The sequence below is a fragment of the Heteronotia binoei genome, chromosome 8 (assembly GCF_032191835.1).
Source record: "Heteronotia binoei isolate CCM8104 ecotype False Entrance Well chromosome 8, APGP_CSIRO_Hbin_v1, whole genome shotgun sequence".
Lineage (NCBI taxonomy): Eukaryota > Metazoa > Chordata > Lepidosauria > Squamata > Gekkonidae > Heteronotia > Heteronotia binoei.
Window position 1 is genome coordinate 71,104,589 of NC_083230.1, and position 15,342 is coordinate 71,119,930.

General features: G+C 45.0%; 1 protein-coding gene across 3 annotated transcripts in view; it reads right to left on the bottom strand.

Moving 5' to 3' along the window:
- The window catches only part of CDK17 (cyclin dependent kinase 17), a 145,619-nt gene that overhangs the window by 10,825 nt on the left and 119,452 nt on the right, over positions 1-15,342 (bottom strand). For all 3 annotated transcript variants that reach the window (XM_060245208.1, XM_060245209.1, XM_060245211.1), the window contains exons 7-10: positions 14,591-14,705; positions 7,077-7,171; positions 4,151-4,213; positions 983-1,106 (exon numbers count right to left, since the gene is read on the bottom strand). In XM_060245208.1, the coding sequence (XP_060101191.1) occupies positions 983-1,106; positions 4,151-4,213; positions 7,077-7,171; positions 14,591-14,705 (397 nt within the window). The remainder of the gene's footprint in view (positions 1-982; positions 1,107-4,150; positions 4,214-7,076; positions 7,172-14,590; positions 14,706-15,342) is intronic.

Genomic DNA, 15,342 nt, shown 5'->3' on the forward strand with positions numbered 1-15,342 from the left:
AGGCCAGCCCACACTACCCTTATGGAGCATGCATAGGATGAATTACTATTATTCTCAAACAATGAAAGAGCATACGTAATTTTCTGAGGTGAGCATGGAACAGTAGCAGACAAGGGAGAAGGTGGAGCAGTCTATCTATGGTCTTCTACTGGTGAGGGTCTGAAATCAGTTACAGTTCTGGTTCAGAAAAGGGCCAACTGGCCATCAGAACACTTTCATTTCTCCAATTTTTTCTCTCAGTCTTCTCTCTCTTCCTGCCTATTTTTGTACTTTTCTTCAAAAGCTTGTTCTTTGTCAATCTCTAAAAATTATTGCTTTTAACAAGCATTTCAAGTGTTTTGCAAAATATATGGAAGTGGTGGATGTGGGTAGGGAGCACAATTATATATAGAATACACATGAAAAGAATGTTATACAAATACTTTTTAACCAAGAGAATTTAATACTATTAGCAGAGGGTCTGGAGCACTGAAATAGTGGAGAGGGAAAATGTCACAAAGTGTTATGGGTACTATGACGATTGCTCACTTCCTCATCACTAGGGAGAAAGTAGCTGACAGCAAAGACATGAAGTATATTGAACTAGAGATGAGCCAGTTTTTTTTTTCTTGAAATTTGTACATTCACTGAGAAACTGTTCTACAGCTACAAAAAAAAGAAATTTCAACTTTTTGTATGAGTTCTGTGAGTAATCATAACTCACACAGAGTTGTAACACTACCTGTCTTCCACAAGATGCTTTCAGAACTGTGAAGACCTTGAGCTACTCAACAACCTCAGAACAAGAGAGTTCTGTAATCCCCAAGCTTGTTTGACCAAACCTTTAAAAGCTATCCTCCCAATAACAAACTGAAGATGCCCAATTTTGTGTTCTGCAGACACCTGGTTCTTATACATGAAGTTATTCTTAATATCTAATGAAATTTACAGCCAAGATTTTTGTTTACAAGCGAATTGACAAAACAAACCATTAGCTTCATACCAAAGTCTGCTAGCTTTAATTCCCCTCTTTCATTAATTAGTAGATTTTGCGGTTTTAGGTCTCGATGTAGCACTTTCCTTCTGTGACAGTATGCCAAACCACGCAGAATCTGGTATAAAAATAACTATCAAAGACAAAAAGGGGGAGGGGGAGATTAATCCAAATTAGATTTTCAAAAGTGTTAATAAACCAATCTTGTACTCTAAAAGAAACACCTAAATGAAAACAAAGGCAAAGTCTAGAAAAGCAGTTAGCCATTCTCATGAAACAGATATCCTAATCTTTGTCAGTAATTCTATCTATTACAGAAGTATCAAGCAATTAACTTGAAATAGGTCCATTTCTGTGTTGTGTTTCCATGTCTCTTTTTACCCTCTTCATAGTACAGACATCTAATTGAAATGCAGCCACTTTTTAATATTTCCCACTATGCAGCATGAAGCAGATTGCAGGTTAAGCCAACCATGAGAGAGAAAACAAAGGGAACCTTTCCAGCTCCATGTATCTTTAATTACATTTGTCATCTCTCCCACCCTGCATGCCCCTCCCCTGGTCTCAAGTACTTCCACTGATATGATTCCTTATTTTCAGTGGATTTTTTATATGCCTAGCTAACAACTCACCAAAAGGAACCACCTGCTGAAAGGGGAGGAAGCTCTTCACACAGCAGGTATAATCAAGAAAGGAGCTTCAGCTTATTACGATTCACCAGCTGACTAAGAAACAAACATGCAAAGTACCCTGGCACAGTGCCACATTTCTTTTTTTGCACTGAATTCAAGCACAGAATTGCCTGGGAATAAAATGCTTTTGTTGCTTCTCTCAAGGGCTTGCCAACCTATTTCGAAAGCAGTTTGAAAGCTGTTCTTTCTGCAGTGCCTTTTATGGAATTTTGATGGCATCTTTCTTTGCAGCAATTCCTATGTATCCTGGGAGATGTCAAACCATAAAGTCTGCATTTGTTGCATTTATGGATATTCTCTGTAGGTGATCTTTTCTAGGATCTAAGCTGGGTATTTTTACATCACACAAAGGCAAAATCCCAGTTTTGAATGTAGAATACCAGCAGCTATTAATCATTTGTGAAACTTCCTTCGAAAATACTCTGCTACCTTATGATTCCAAACGCTGTTCTAATCACTAGGGATGGGCACATGAACCAGAAAAATGCAGTTCATGTCAGTTCATGGTCCTCAAACCCCATTTAAAGAGACTGCCAGTCTCTTTAAATGAGGTTAGCAGAAAACCCAAAAAACAGCTGAGTGGCAGGGAGCACTTGCCTGCAGCTCAGCTGTTTTTTGGGCTGTCTTGTGCAGTCCCTTTAAAACGTTAAGGGACCACACAAAACAGCCTGAAAACAGTTTAGTGGCACTACTAAACACCACTTGGCTGTTTTTGCAACTTTAAAAGGGAACAGAAAGGGTGGGGGTGGATGTTAAAGTGACTTTAAACCCCTGCTTTATGCTCTATCCACAAACTTCCATAAACTACTTTAAAAATAAATGGACGTTCATGATGGTAGACCCATCACAAACTTTGGTTTGCAATCACAAACAGAACAAAACTCATCATGAATTTTGCTTTGGGGTTTGGTTCATGCCCATCCCTACTAATCACCTCAGAGAAATGATCATGGGACTACTTAATGTTTTAAGTTCACACTTCTGTTGAACTATATTAGCCTGAGCAAAAAAGATGTGACCAAACCATCCAAGGAGCCTCAGGCCTGAATTGGCATTTCCCACATTCATATCCATCACTGTTGCCACTGAACCTTGCCCATAAGCAGCTCTGTTAAGTCATTAGAATTAATCACCACATTTAACATTTGCACAGCACCTTTTCAAAGAGCTTCACAAACACTCATTTATTGAAAGTTTCATAACTGTTCTGTAAGGTAGGTCAAAAGATCCATTATAACACACAGGAAACTGAAAAAAATACTCTTCCAACATAAACTCATGTTTTTAGTAGAGGTTTGGATCCAGGTCCCACTAGCAAAACACCCCCTGCAAATACAGCTTTTTTTAAAAGTTCTTTGTCTCTGCTACATCTTGATAAACCAATCAATACACCAGTATCAGAGGTCAAATTCTCTTACATAGCAACGCTGAATCTAAATCAGAAAAAAACCTTTAAATTTTTTTAACAGAACTGTTGCACAAAATAAAACAAAGAAAGGACTTAATAACATTATAAGCTTTATTAATTTAGTGCATTTTAACTGGCCTGTCTTTCAAAGACCTTGACTTGGATAGCCCAGGCTAGCCTCTCATCAGATCTCTGAAGCTAAGCAGGGTTCGCTCTGGCTAGTATTTGGATGGAAGACCTCTAAGGCATACGAGGGGGTCACGATGCACAGGCAGGCAATGGAAACCCATGTCTGAATGTCTCTTAACTTGAAAACACTACAGGGTTGACATATGCCAGCTGAGACTTGATGGCACTTTCTACCACCATCTTTCAAGGAGCTCCATTCTCCCCACTTCCATTTTATCCTAACTAAAGCTTTGGAGCAACAAGGCTTGATACAAAGCCTTGACATAGGCTTGAGAGAGAGTGGCTAGTAGTCCAAGGTCTTTCAAGACATTTGCATTGCAAATGGGAATCTGTCCTAGTCCAACACGCTAACCAATACTTCACACCACGTCTCATCATGCTGCTTCCCTGACTCTAGGCAGCTCCAGCAAACTGGGCACAAAAACTGCTGGAATTCTTTGGAAAAGCCAAGCCTTGTGTTTTTCTGGAACATTACCACATCTATATCATCAGCTGATCAGCTATACAATGTCCTTTGCTTGCTACAAGTACAAAACACTTGGCCTGTTCAAAGGTTATGTTGTCTACCACATCTACATCATCAGTTCATCAGCTACACTATGTGCTTTGCTTGCTACAAATATAAAATACTTGGACTGTTCAAAGGTAAGCTCTTGCATAACTTAAATACTTACAGTAACAAGCTTTCTTTATATCTAAAGTAATGCAAAACTCTTTTTGGGAAAATTTAAGTTACATTAAGTAATTAAACACTTCAAGGGAAAGTTATCAAACAGGAATATATAAAGAAATATATGCAAAAAATGGAACAATGTTAACTGGAGTAGCTGTGGTGACAAAGCTCCAAAAATGTTGGCCATCAGTTGAATATGTTAGAATAAGACCCACCTTTACATTGTGCATACTCATGATGTTCCCACAGTCATCCATATACTGCTTTAGGTCTTTGTCCTAACAGAATAAAAAACATTGGTTATTGTTCTAAAAAACTGGCAGAATATAACAAGGAAAATGTTCATTTAGGTGATTCTTACAAACTGATTATTTCCCTAGAAAGCCGCTTCAAATCAAAGTTTCTTCAATATGTCCAAGCTTAGTAGTTTCATAGAATCATAAGAGTTGGAAGGGACCTCCAGGGTTATCTAGTCCAAGCCCCTGCACAATGCAAGAAACTCACAAATACCTCCCCCTAAATTCACAGGTCAGCCTCATGGTGCAGAGTAGTAAAGCTGCAGTACTGTAGTCCGAACTCTCTGCTCACGACCTGAGTTCAATTCCGGTGAAAGCTGGGTTTCAGGTAGCCGGCTTAAGGTTGACTCAGCCTTCCATCCTTCTGAGATCGGTAAAATGAGTACCCAGCTTGCTGGGGGGAAAGTGTATATGACTGGGGAAGGCAATGGCAAACCACCCCGTAAAAAAAAAGTCGTGAAAACGTTGTGATGCAACGTCACCCCAGAGTAAGAAATGACTGGTGCTTGCACAGGGGACTACCTTTTTTTTTTAATTCACAGGATCTTAATTGCTGTCAGATGGATATCTAGCCTCTGTTTAAAAACTTCCAAGGAAGGAGAGCCCACCTCCTTCCAAGGAAGGAAAGCTCACTCAGGAACTGCTCTAACGGTCCGGAAGTTCTTCCTAATGTTGAGCTGGAAACTCTTCTGATTTAATTTCGAGCCACTAGTTCTGGTTCTATCTTCTGGGGCCACAGAAAACAATTCCACACCATCCTCTATATGACAGCCCTTCAAGTACTTGAAGATGGTGGTATTACCTCTCAACCACCTCCTCTCCATGTTAAACATGCCCAGCTCCTTCAATCTTTCTTCATTGGTCTCAAGACCCCTCACCATCTTCGCCGCCCTCCTCTGGACCTGTTCCAGCTTGTCTATATCCTTCTTAAAATGAGGTGCCCAAAACTGAACACAATACTCCAGGTGAGGTCTTACCAGAACAAAGCGATACCATCACTTCACGTGATCTGGACACTATACTTCTGTTGATACAGCCCAAAATTGCATTTGCCTTTTTAGCCACCACATCACACTGTTGACTCATGTTCAGTGTATGGTCCACTAAGACCTCTAGATCCTTTTTTGCACATACTACTGCTAAGACAAGTCTCCCCCATCCTATAACCATGCATTTGATTTTTTCTTCCTTAAAGAATAACTTTACATTTATCCCTATAAAAATTAATTTTATTGGTTTTAGCCCAGTTTTCCAGTCTGGCCTTAATTGATTAAAAGCAAAAACATACATTAACGATGCATTAACAAAGCTACACATGAAGCTGCCTCACAATGACCAGCCCCTTGATCTATCAAGATCAATACTGCTTCCTCGGACTGGCAGCAATTCTCCAGAGCTTCAGGAAAAGGTCTTTTATATTACCTACTACTTGATCCTTTTAACTAGAGATGCCAGAGATTAAAAATTGAGCCTTTCACATGCACAGCAGATGCTCTACATGGTTCCTAAAATCTCACTTAAATACTGTTGGGAAAATGCTTAAGTTCAAATTTTGGTGACACTTTGGGGGAAGAAAGTTCCAGAACTATGTATCAAGAACGAAGAATGTCTCCTGGTGTACCCTCATCTTTTGGAACTTTGTGTACAGATGAAAAGAATTTTCAGTGCATTCACAGCAGGTCCAAAGAGATGGTGATGTATGTGTGGGTTAGAGGAAGGAATTTAAGAATTGTTTACTGCATTAGAAGTTATGCAAATCTTAAATTGGGTTTCCTCCCCAGTGACTCTCCTGGGATTGAGTTGTTTCACTGCTTTAATCTAGCCTCGAGGACATGAAGAGACAAATGACAAGCCTTCAGAAAGGATGGGTCACTAACACTTCTATAATAGATGAAGAAGCAAAAAAGTCCTCCTGATAGCTACTGCAATCTGAACAATCCAGGACAACAATATATCCAGGAAGATCCTTAGGTTGACTAATCAAAACTGAATCCATCAGTGGGAGCCCTTTCTCAATCCCTTTCTTCCTATCCTTCCCTAGGTTGCAGACCCTATCAACTGTCTGTTAAGGATCAGTCTAAATTTTGTGTGTCCTGTCCAAAGATACTGGAGAAAGAGGGGGGAAAGACTGCATTTCAGTTCATCTCTACTTTGAATTTGGTATAAAGACATGATTAACTACCCACACTTCTTCAATATAGAACAAGAGCAGGCATGTAAATCAGGCACCTAAACTTGAACGTATTAGGTGCATAATTCTTTCTACAGTGTCAGCGCAATTTAAGGAATATGTGTGTTTGATGTGTTGGTATGTTTGTGGAAGAGCACCTCATTTCGTTGCTCTCTTTTTGTTGAGAACAATGACAATAAATTCATCTATCTATCTATTCCACACTATAAATAGCTTAGAGCTGTAATGAAATGGCATTATTCTTTTTCCACTTGTAGGAAGCAAAAATGTATGTTGATTATTTGACACAACAGCTGAAATCCTAAAACCAGGGAGCACAAAGGCTTCCTACAGTTGGCCACAGAAAAGGACAAACCTGGGCTAATTTACCGTGCAACTCTAACTATATATAGCCAGATACAAGAAAGATGTACACATGTGATTTTCAGGATCATAGTTCAGAGTCACTGCAAGACAAGGCAAACACATTACCTTTAATACACAGAAGTCAACTGCCTTTTTAGCAAGGTACCATGTCCCATAAAATCTGACAGCAGAATACCCACTCCACTAACCCAGACTCTTTCAATTCATACATATTATAACACTGAGGATCCATTTTAGGTTAAACATTTAAACTCAGATGCTTGAGGGCATTTAAAGAAAACCACTTACCAGATACTCGAAGACCAGAGTCAAAGACTTCTCTGTGTGAACAATATCATGCAGCGTAACAATATTTGCATGTTTTAGGTCCTTTAATAACGACACTGAAAAAAGAAACAAAGAGAAGACAGATTGGTAATAAATGGGAAAATGACTGCACATACATCACTGTGCCAAATGGGTAATAGAGTAAAAACAGCTTGGTCTGGAAATAAGTTAATTATTTTACACATAATTAATTTAGCCAAGGAAAAATGCAATGATATTTTTCAACTGAAATAAAAAAGGGCCAAAATATTTAATTCTTGCTTTTTTCAATGAGGCCCAAATGTACTTGACATTCTAGATCAGGGGTGTCAAACCCATTTGTTATGAGGGCCGGATCTGACATAGACGAAACTTTGTCGGGTCAGGCTATGTCAGGCTGTGTACCTATTTAAGATTAGGTAGCAGTATAAAGAACACAAGCAAACACAATTACTTCCCCCCCCCAAAAAACTTAAAACATGCTTAATACATTAGCACTCATTGGTCTTAAAGGTGTTTTCTTTGTATTGCTCCCATGGGATCCAGGGAACTGGGCAAAGGAAGTTTCCTTCCCCATGGGACCAGGAGGGGGAGGATCCTCAGCCTACAGAGAAAAGGAAGCCGTTGACAACCAGTTGCTTGGGGGCCTGATTCACCCCCCAGGCCGCATGTTTGACACCCCTGCTCTAGATTGTGCCCAATGTGCAGATATAAAGGGGAGCCTGAAAAGCAGAAGCTCAGTAGGTGTGAAAGCCTGGGGAGGATCAGAAGGTGCAAGTGCTGTGGGAATATGGACCAAGGTGGAAAATGTAGGCTAATTACTACTTTCAGAATAAATCAAGAGGAAAAGAAAATGTGGTTTTATAAGTCATGTAGCTAATTCACAGTGCTAGAATTTTGTGCACTGAGGCTTGTGTGGTCTAAGCAAAGGCTTAGTTCTCACACAGGCAATTAACCTGTACTTGGCCTAGAATACTTCAGATTGCAGGTGAGAGCTTGTATGACTCCTTCATATAAAAACAAATCCTGCATATTGAAGAACAGGGTGCCAAAAGTAGGGTCGTCTAGAAGCATTCTGAAACCTAACTTGCTATGCGTAGGGAATTATGCTGTTGGGATAAACATTCAGTCGTAATTTCCAACCTGCAAAGACAACTAAGGCCAAGATCAAAGCAGTTTCTTCACAGTTCATTCAAATATTTAGATTTTCTGGCACACCTACTTTTACTGTGAAGAGATTATGCTTAAAGAGAATCAGGTTTCATGTAAAGCAGAGATGCTCAGTTTCACACTCGTCCAAGTAAATAAGCAGACTGTTCATGCATACTTCACAGGGTTTAATATCATTGGCTAAGAATGCTGTATTACACAAACATCTTAGGATGCAAGATGTTTAAAGGAGAATAATTATATGCAGATAAAGAATACTCTGCCACAAATATTTAATTTATAATGCTTTTTCCAGATATCTTTTTTCTCCACTGAATGAGCAGATGTTCTATGCCTGATCTTTGGCTAGGTTCAGACATAATATCTGCTGAATAACCCTGGGGGTTTCTCAGGGTCATCTGCTCCCTCCTCTTGTTCCACGTCATTTGGTATTTCCAGGATTTATTCTCTTCTTGCAAAGCAGGATTCCAAACTGAGATTAAAGGCATGGTTTGAGCTCCTGGTTTGGCTATCAGGACAAACACAATAACAGAAATCTATAATTAATCATAAAAGAAGAAACTGCTAACTAGCTGGCTACAACAGTATGCGGCCCAAAGAATTCACTGGACTCATTCATAATAAACATGGCTGACTGCTGTATCTGAATCAAGCCTTAATCTCCAGATTTAATTTGAAGTGAAAATAACATCTAATCTGGTTCAGCATTTGGGGTATTTCTTAGAACGACCCTTGGCACTTACCGTGAGGGGTCCTTCTCCTAGGAGGAAAGGAGGACATCTTGGGTGCTTTCCCACCGTCCTATCAGGGAGGCAGGAATCAAAACTTCCTCTTCCTGTGGCTGTGGGGAACCACCCATCTTCAGTTCGGGTGACTCCGAGCAGCAGTATAACAATAACTATATCTATAAAACAAAAAACTTCTAACAAGAAACAACAACTATTAGTCCGTCGATATCCATAAGGGAGTTGGACGACCGACGAGAGAATAAACTTTATAGATAAGAAACTAAAGACAGGCCCGAAGGCAATCAGATATTGGTAGAGGTGTTGGTAGACGACCATGGAGAGATAAGCTGCCCAAGGTAGGGCGATAGATGGGAGGGCAAGATGTCCTCCTTTCCTCCTAGGAGAAGGACCCCTCACGGTAAGTGCCAAGGGTCGTTCTCCCTAGGAGGCGGAGGACATCTTGGGTGCTCCCAGAGCAGTAGGTTACTTAGGGAGGGATCGCCCTACTCAGGTAGTACATGTTGTAAGATTCGTCTACCGAAGGCCGCGTCCGCCGACGTGTAAGAGTTCAGCTTGTAGTGTCGCACGAAGGTGGAGATTGACGACCACGTAGCTGCCTTGCACACTTCCTCGACCGAGGCGTTCTTGCTGAAGGCTGCGTTAGCGGCTGCGCTTCTGGTCGAGTGTGCCGTGATCCCAGGTGGAACCTCGAGGTGCAAGGCCTTGTACGCCTCTGCTATGCACTGCTTGATGGCATAACTAATGGCCGACTTGGACATCTTTTGCCCCATTCTGGGTGCGGAAATATTGATGAACATGGACTCTGACTTACGCAGTGGCTCTGTTCTAACCAGGTAGATTTTGATCGCCCTGCGCACGTCCAGGGTGTGCCAGGTTCGTTCCTTGGGGTGTCTGGGATCTGGGCAAAAGGATGGTAAGTTGATCTCTTGATTTTGGTGGAATCTGGATGACACCTTTGGTTGGAAGGTAGGATCCGGGTAGAGGACCACTTTATCCTTGTGGAACACGCATAGCTCCTTCTTGGTCGATAGGGCTCCGATCTCGGATACCCTTCTGGCCGAGGTTATTGCTACCAGGAATATCGTCTTCATGCGAAGCATCTTTAAGGGCACGTGCATGAGCGGTTCGAAGGGTGGGCCTGTTAGGGCGGACAGCACTGGGTTCAGCCTCCAGGTCGGGAACCGATGAGTCTGTGGTGGAGAGCTTAAGGAAGCTCCTCTAAGGAACCGGCGAATGTGTGGGTGAGACGACAAGGATACGCCATCCACCTGCTGAAGTACTGACGACAGTGCTGCGATCTGACGTTTGAGTGTGGCTGGCTTCAGGCCGGACTGCAGACCATCCTGAAGGAATTGTAGCACTCTGGGGACAGTAGGATGTAACGGATCCACACTCTTTCTCCGGCACCACCTGTGGAAGGCTTTCCAAGACATGTTGTAGATCCGCGTAGTGGATTCTTTTCTGGATGCCAAGATGGTATTTGTCACTTCGCTGGTATATCCTAGGCCTAGTAGCGATCTCCTCTCAACCTCCACGCGGTCAATCTCAGCCATTCTGGGTGGGGGTGCCACACCGGTCCCTGCAGCAGCATGTCCGGCCAGGTTGGTAGGTAAAGGGGTTCCTCCGCCGACATCTGCTGGATTGAAGAGAACCAGGGACGCTGAGGCCACCAAGGTGCAACCAGGATGACCTCTGCCCCCAGCGTCCTGATCTTTCTGAGTAATTTTGGGATGACCGGGATTGGAGGGAAGGCATACAGGAGTCCTTGTGGCCACGGGGATGTTAGAGCGTCTGTGGCCTCCGCCTGACTGTGAAAGTATCTTGTGAAGAACCGGGGCAGCTGGTGATTCTGGTGAGATGCGAAGAGATCCAGGGCTGGCGGGCCAAACTGATCCACTATCTTTAGAAATATAGCTCTGTTGAGAGACCACTCCCCCGCCTGGATGCTCTCCCGACTGAGCCAGTCCGCCTGCACGTTGTGCGCCCCCTTGATGTGCTCTGCTCTTATTGACTTCAGGTGAAGTTCTGCCCAGGCGAACAGTTTTCCGGCCTCCCTGTAGAGGGAGCTGGACCTGGACCCCCCTTGATTGTTTAGGTAGGCCTTCGCTGCTATGTTGTCCGTTCGCACTAGGACGTGTTGGCCTGAGACTTGGTCCTGGAAGTGTAGGAGAGCTAGGCGAACTGCCCGAAGCTCTAGGAGGTTGAGTGGGAGGCTCGATTCCCTGGCCGTCCACTGGCCCTGTGTGGGGATCTCGTTGAGAGTTGCTCCCCAACCGGAGAGACTGGCGTCCGAAAACAGCTGCAGCTCCCCCTCTATGAGGAAGACTCTCCCCTGACGCAAGTTGCTGGCCTTGGTCCACCACCTGAGGCTCTCCTTCACCGCCGGGGGCAGTGTTAGGGATATGGAGCGTCTCTCCATGATCTGTAGTTGATGGGGACGAAGGAACATCTGGAGTTGTCTGGTGTGGTGTCGACCCCACTGTAGTGCCTCGAGGTTTGAGATGAGGAGGCCCATGAGCCTTGCTAGAGTCAGGAGTGTTGATGATGACGCCTGGATCACCTGTTGCGCCAGCGCCATTGTCTTTAAGATCTTGTCCTCTGGGAGAAAGACGGCTTTGAGGTTTGTGTCCACTATCATGCCCAGGTGTTCTAGTCTCTGAGTCGGGTGAAGGTGACTCTTGGCTGTATTGATCAGGAAGCCGTGTCTTTGGAGGCAGCTGACTGTGCTCTGTAAGTCCTGTTCTGCTTTCTCCCTTGACGATGACCTTAGCAACAGGTCGTCGAGATACGGGTGCACGTGTATGCCCCTCTGTTTGAGGTGTGCAATCAGATTCACCAACACCTTGGTGAACACCCATGGAGCTGTTGCAAGTCCGAAAGGTAGGGCTCTGAATTGGTAGTGAGAGCCATTTACGCAGAAACGCAGGAACTTGCGGTGTGAGGGTAGGATAGGGATATGTACGTAATCCTCTGTCAGGTCCAGCGATGACATGTAGTCCCTGTGGTTCAGGGCCTCTGTTATGGACTTGATGGATTCCATTCTGAAGTGTCGTAGTTTGATGTTTCTGTTCAGGAATTTTAAGTCCAAAATTGCTCTCCAGTCCCCGTTCCTCTTGGGAACTGTGAAGAAGATGGAGTAGACACCTTGATATTTCTGCTTCGGAGGGACTTGTTCTATTGCCGCTGAATCCAGAAGGTGGCGTATTGCCTTGAGGGTGATGTCCCTCCGCTCCGGGTTTGAGCGGAGTGGGGAAATAATGAAACGATCTGGGGGTGTACGCCTGAACTCTATCGGGTAACCCCGGGAGACAATCTCTAGAGTCCAAGAGTCCGCCTGCGATTCCACCCAAGCCTGATGAAAGTGCAGCAGGCGGCCCCCTACTGGCATGTGGTCCCAGTCATGCCTGGTTGGGCTTGGGGCCCTTCTGGAATTTGCCCGATCTGTCGGGCTGGTTCCTCTGAAATCGGTTGTTGGAGTGGTTCTTATGGAAGCCCTGCTTAGGTTGGTTCCAGCTTGATTTCTTGTACTCTTGCTTCGGTTTGTGGAAGTTGGAGGAGGTCCGAAAGGAATTGGAGCCAAACCCTTGCCTGTCAGTGCGCCTCAGGAATTTAGGCATGGCCTTCTTCTTATCTCGCGTCTCCACGAGGATCTTTTCCAGTGTGTCACCGAATAACTTCTCACCCTGAAAGGGATATCCTGAGACGATTGACTTGGAATGGACGTCGGCTGGCCAGGCTCTAAGCCAGAGCCCCCTTCTGGCTACCGCGTCAGCCGCCATCGCCCTAGCGGAGAAGGTAAGGGCGTCTAAGGAGGCATTCGCTGAGAACTCAGCCGCCCGCATGATTCTGCTGGTGCCCTCCAGGGTCCTTCTATCTGCCTCTGGCAATAGCTGAGACAGACGTCTGATCCACACTATCGCCACCCTAGAGACTATAGAGTTGGCGGCAGCAGCTTTGATGGCCAGGGCCGTAGCCTCATGGCTCCTCTTCAGGGCCAGGTCAATCTTCCTGTCCCAGTTGTCCCTAATCGACCCTTGGCCATCTTCTGCTAGTAGGCCATGGGACTGTAGAGCTGCCACAGGTGCATCTACTAAGGGGACCTGCAGCATGTCATTAGCGAAGGCAGGTAGCTCATATAGCTTCTTAATAGAGTTGGGAACCTGCCTGCTGGTACTTGGTTTTGCCCATTCGGATCTTAGCTGGCGCTCGAAGAACTCTGGGAAAGGGAAGATCCTGTCAGAGGATCGGTGCCTCGGGAAGAACTCTGAGTTCCCCTTGGGTATGTTCCTGGGGCTAGTCAGGGGGTTGGCAACCTCCTGGTCCTCTGGCGACCCTTGGAGGTCCAGTGCAGCCAGCACCTTGGGTAAGAGGGATTGAAACTCCTCTGCCCTGAAGAAGCATGAGGAGGGTTCTGGTACAGGCGTACCCTCTATCTCCTCATCCGAGAGGAATTCGCCCTCCTCCCTTTCCCCCTCTTCTGACTCTTCTGACTGATCCCCATACTGGGATCTCTCGCCCTCCAGGAAGTCACTGACTAGGGAGTCTCTAGTGGCCCTGGAGTGGGAGCCCCGTTTCCTAGACCTTTTGGGTGAAGGTGACCTGGGGGGAGGGGGTGGGCTAGAGGGCCTTGGCCTCTTGAGGGTGGCCACCTCAACTGCAGCTCCTACAGTCTGTCTGATTGACTCTAGAAATTCAGTAAATAGAGAAGGTCCCATCATGGGTACATTACCCAAGCCCGTCTGGGGCTGGAGGATCTGCGTGGCCTCCTGCTGTGGCTGCACCTCGAAGGTGTCGAAGTCTCCCGCCTGGAGGTTGGCATGGGGGGGTCCCCGCCCCTGGAGGCTGCTAAGCTGCTGGTCCCCGTCCTTTCGCGCGCGTTTGCGCTTTTCAAAATGGCCCTCATGGCCAGGACGGCGTTCTGAGGAGGAAGCCTCCTCCGCTGCCGAGGACGACCAGCGCCGCTTCCGTTCCGATCTGCGATCCTCTTCCCTCCTTGTTCTGCCCCTACAGGGCACGTTGCCGGCAGCCGCGGCAAGCCCCGTGGTCATGCCGGCTCCGGGAAGCGGCCTCTCGGCCCCGCGCGATGTGCAGGCAGCAGAGTCCTCGTTGGGGCAGGCGTCCTTTGCCCTGCGCGCCATCTGTTTCGCGCCGCGGCTTGTAAACGCAGCCTGAGCCGCCGGCGCGCCGCTTCTCTTCGGGGGGGGGGGAGGATTCGAGAATCCACAGAAGAGAGGCGAGGTTAAAAGCAGCAGAAAGGGCTGGGAGGATTGAAAAGTTGAATAAAGAAGAAGGTAAGAGCGAAAGAGGAAGAAAGATTTTTTTTTTTTGAAGAAGAAGAAAGGCACTTAAAGGGATAGGACCTATCCTAAGCACATGCTCTCCCTGTCGAGGCAGGAAAGGAACTGAAGATGGGTGGTTCCCCACAGCCACAGGAAGAGGAAGTTTTGATTCCTGCCTCCCTGATAGGACGGTGGGAAAGCACCCAAGATGTCCTCCGCCTCCTAGGGAGAACTGCACAGGGTCATAATACTAGAACTTGAGATGACATTGCATTTGAAAGGAAAAAAAATTGCTCACCTTCCCTAATGGCTGTGCATGGTGCCCCCTCTTCATGCTCTAATCTTATTTCTTTTAAAGCTACCAGGTTTTCTGTCAGCTTACTTCTTCCCTTATATACTGTTGCATAGGTGCCCTGGGCAAAAAGTGAAAAAACATTTGAGAAAAGTTCTCTGAGAACTCTGAAGTAAGCAAAAGGAAAAAGGCAACATTAGTTTGTATTATGAATAGACGTTTTTTAAAAAGCTGTAAAGTGGACTGAAGTAAAATGGGAAGATTGTTACAGCCCCTGAAGTTGCTACTGTCCTGTATCTTTGTCAACATGTAGCCCTGTTTTAAAGAAACCTCTGGGCACTACTACATGTTTAGTACACTGTCAGTGGTATAACCAAGGTTAAGCAATCATGTGGCCTGGCCCCTGATGAACTACCCTCTTTACATCTAGCTCCCTTTAAAATGCAAATTCCCATCCCCACAACATGGCTTAACTATGATTTAATATTAAACTGGTACCAATGTTGATAGATCCAGGTGGGCAGCTGTGTTGGTCTGAAGCAGTCGAACAAAGCAGGAGTCAAGTAGCACCTTTAAGACCAACAAATGTTTATTTAGAATGTAAGCTTTCGTGTGCATGCACGCTTCTTCAGATGAGGAATGAGGTACAGTAAGCAGAGCTACGTATAGCTTGTGGGGTTTAGAATGCAAAGTGGTACAAAGTTAAAATCAAATAGCAGAATAGTAAAATTAACAAATTCAGACAACTTTAACAAACT